General features: G+C 34.1%; 1 protein-coding gene across 9 annotated transcripts in view; it reads left to right on the plus strand.

Annotated features, from left to right (window-relative positions):
* Positions 1-3,951, plus strand: part of Usp9x (ubiquitin specific peptidase 9 X-linked) — a 138,204-nt gene that overhangs the window by 61,532 nt on the left and 72,721 nt on the right. For all 9 annotated transcript variants that reach the window (XM_031341951.1, XM_031342135.1, XM_031342079.1 and 6 more), the window contains 2 exons: positions 573-685; positions 1,802-2,020. In XM_031341951.1, the coding sequence (XP_031197811.1) occupies positions 573-685; positions 1,802-2,020 (332 nt within the window). The remainder of the gene's footprint in view (positions 1-572; positions 686-1,801; positions 2,021-3,951) is intronic.

Here is a 3,951-nt window from a genome sequence, read left to right on the forward strand (position 1 = left end):
AAACCCTGTCTCGAAAAACAAACAAACAAAAAGATACAGTTAATTTTTTATTTATTTTTACTTCATTGATGATTAATCCTAAGATCTTGTACATTTTAAGACTAGCTGCCTTTGCAATGAGCTATATCCCCAGTCCTGAGTTATTGTTAATATTATCACATTAAATGTACTTCTGCGTAATTATTTTAAAAATTTTACTTAGGGTGGGAGGGCTAAAGAAATAGCCAAGCAGTTCATTTATGGATGCTTGCTGCTCTTGGAGAAGAAACCCAGGTTGGTTCTTAGCACCCATGACTGGTGTGGCCCATAACCACCAGCTCCTAAATACCTGCACTCAACATGGTATAAACTCAGGTCATTACATACACACATACTTAAATTTTTCTTTAGTAATTCTGAGTTAAGTTTCTTTTCTGACATACACAAACTTTGAAATAACAATAGTGTTATTTCACTGTGAGCATTTTTTTCCCAGATGTGCTCTGCAACTGCTAGCTTGTTATTCAGGTTTCTGATTACTTATGCCTTTCATCATATAGTTGAGCATAATTATTTTTTCTTCCCTTTCTTAGGCCTTGATGTTAAAAGTGAAGCATGTCAGCGATTTTTCCGAGATGGGCTAACAGTCTCATTCACAAAAATCCTTACAGATGAAGCAGTGAGTGGCTGGAAGTTTGAAATTCACGTGAGTTTTCCATTTGACTTTTAAAAAGCAGATTATATAGCGATCCTTTGGATGTGAAGAACAAGTATGTGTGTGTTTGTATGTATGTATTAGAGTATAAAAGTATGACTTAAAGCAATTTCATATTAATTCATCTCTTTGGAGGCAGCATGGACATTTAAAATTAACATGAGATTTTAGAGTTAAAAATACTTGGTTTAATCTTTCTCCCTGGTTCTCCAATGCCTGTTGACCTTAGGCAGGTCACCACATTTTATTGAAAATCTGGTGCTATCGATTATAAAATATGCTACTACTTTATGTATTAAAGGCAAAATACCCAAGAAGGGGAAAATAAAACACAGATTTGGGGGCACCAGAAAGGTCAGTGCTATAGAAGTAGTGAGAAATGAACTCACATGTATATTTTAATTTGGGCACCTAAAATTCCTAAGTATCTGAATCATGAGCTACTGTTTAAATAGTTCTATAGCCTTGATTCAATTTACAGTTGTGATTTCTTTTTAAGTAAAAACTACTTAAAGTAATATCAGGTCCCTAATATCTCCAAATATTGAGCAGAGACAAAAACAAATACTTCAGTGCTTGTTATTTGTAGGATGAAATCAGATTTCACTTCAACAGTGAAAATAGTTGTTTTTGGACTAATTTGATGCTGTAAAATGCTATAAACCTGTTTCTATGTTTGGAAATAGTCATAAAGCAGATGATGTTTTGTGGTCTAAACTGGTTTTTCAATTACGACTATGGGGTAAAAGTCCCACCAACTGGGACTTTCTTAGATTAATTTCTTAGATTTAGAAATACAGAGCTTGTCAGTGTATAGTCTTCTGTCTAAGGTAACTGGTATATTATTTCAATTTTAGAAAAATGGGAATTTATATCTTGTCTGAAGATAATAGCAGAATTTGGCAACTCATAGTACCTACCTACTTCATTTTTAAGCAAGTAGCTTTTTGACGGCAAATTACTTTGGTCATAGTACTAGTGGATTAACTAGTATCTATCAATATAAAAAACAAGGAGCTCATTTAATATTAACAGTAATTCGGGTTACATCTGTTTGAAATTGCAATGTTTTCATATTTTAAATCACCTTTCTCCCATATATAACAGAGATGTATTATTAACAATACTCATCGCCTGGTGGAGCTATGTGTGGCTAAGTTAGCCCAAGACTGGTTTCCACTTCTAGAACTTCTTGCCATGGCCTTAAATCCTCATTGCAAATTCCATATCTACAATGGTACACGTCCCTGTGAATCAGTGTCCTCAAGTGCTCAGTTGCCTGAAGATGAACTCTTTGCTCGTTCTCCAGACCCTCGATCACCAAAAGTATGTTTATTATTTTCAAATTTTAAATATGAAGATTGTTTTGTTCTATCACAGAACTTTAATCTCAGTCTCCTGGTAACATGGCTAAAGACTGGTTTAATTATACTCTAAAAGAGGTTCTGCATTATGGTTTGAATTCTTCATTGTGTACCAAAACTATATTTTATTGTTTGTACTACTATTAGTTTTTCTGTGTAGTAATAATTGGCATCTGGCAACCAGGTATGTTTTGAGACTTATATACATATAGCACTAGGAGCCCTTTTTTGTTATATATATAGCACTAGGAGCACTAGTCATAGCATTTTAGTTCAGTGCTTATGGCTTCTTAAAATTTTTCTCCATGTTAATTAACTATATAATTTCTGTTATCTTTTAGTTAACCTGAAAATAGTCATAATTGAGTTAATATAACATTTCCTTAGTAATAGTAATAACAACAATAACAATAGTATAGAGGAGATTATGACTGATTAAAAACCTCAGGTGTGAATCAATAAGGCCATGATGATTTTATATATTCTAAGTTTTTTTAAACTTCAAAATAGATATATGCTATACATGCTTAATAATACATCACAAAGATAAAGTAATATAGAAGCATGATAGTAAATCTTTGAAATTTTACTAAAATATATATTTGAAAACATTTTCTATAGCAGTATAAACAAGACTGTACTTGGTACTTTTTTACTATACACTTTAAATTTTATACTTTTATAATCTTCCTTAGTAAGTGCTAGCAATACATAATTTCTAAATTTAGACTTTAGGGACACCTTTATTCAAGAGTTATTTATTTTATTTGCATTAGTAATTTGCATGTATGTTTGTACACTCTGTGCAAGCCTGGTGCTCTTAAGAGGCCAGAAGAAGGCATTGGATCCCCTTGAAACTGGAGATACGGAATGTTGTGAATCACCGTGTTGGTACTGGGAATTGACCCCAATTTCTTTGTAAGAGCAATGCTTAAGAGCCGAGCCACCAATTGTGTTAAACTTAGAACTGTTAAGAGCCGAGCCACCAATTGTGTTAAACTTAGAACTGTCATTTTTCCAGTTCATACTGTTGTCACTAGGTGGCTTGTTTTTGCTTGAGTAGCATCCAGTTACCATCAAAGTACTGATCTTCAAAGTCAAAAGTTCCATCTAGCCAAACATACATCTTTAATCCCAGAGGCAGAGGCAAGTTGGATCTCTTGAGTCTGAGGCTAGTCTGGTCTCCAAAGCAAATTTCAAGACAGCTGGGACTATGCAGAAAGACTCCTTGAGGTCAGGGTAGAAAAGTATGTCTGTACCTACATTTCTTCCACTTTTTTTCTCGGTGGGTCAATAATCTTCTGCTTTAAGGGGCTCACAGAAAATAATTCGATTTAACATGGCTAATGCAAAGATTTGGAGTGACTTCTGGCTGAAGGTATTTTATGTGTTAGAAATCTGATTCTTATATAAAAACTGCCAAGCCTTTGAGTTTAGTATATATTTTTGTTAGATTATGGTTATAATCCATATTTCTGGGGAGTTGTCTACTAGCTACTGAAATCTGAGGAATTTTGTGATTTCTTTCAGTTGAATCTTTGTCAACTTTTAAAAAAACTATCAAAGATGTATTGGTCAGAATTTTTAACTCTGTCCCTAGTTGGATACAGACACTATGATATAAAACATAAAGGAAGTACTCTCCAAAGATAAGAGTATCCTTGGTCTCAATATGTAGACCAGACTCGAGATCTGGCTGCCTCTGCCTCCTGAGTGCTGGGATTAGAGGTGTGTGCCACTTATTACATCCAACATATAAGCAATTCTTTAAAAAGAAACATGTATCAAAAGTATAAATAAAACTACATATAAAAGTGCATGCACAGCTGGGCAGTGGTGGCGCACACCTTTGATCCCAGCACATGGGAGGCAGAGTCAGGCGGATTTCTGAGT

The sequence above is a fragment of the Mastomys coucha genome, chromosome X, assembly GCF_008632895.1.
Source record: "Mastomys coucha isolate ucsf_1 chromosome X, UCSF_Mcou_1, whole genome shotgun sequence".
NCBI lineage: Eukaryota > Metazoa > Chordata > Mammalia > Rodentia > Muridae > Mastomys > Mastomys coucha.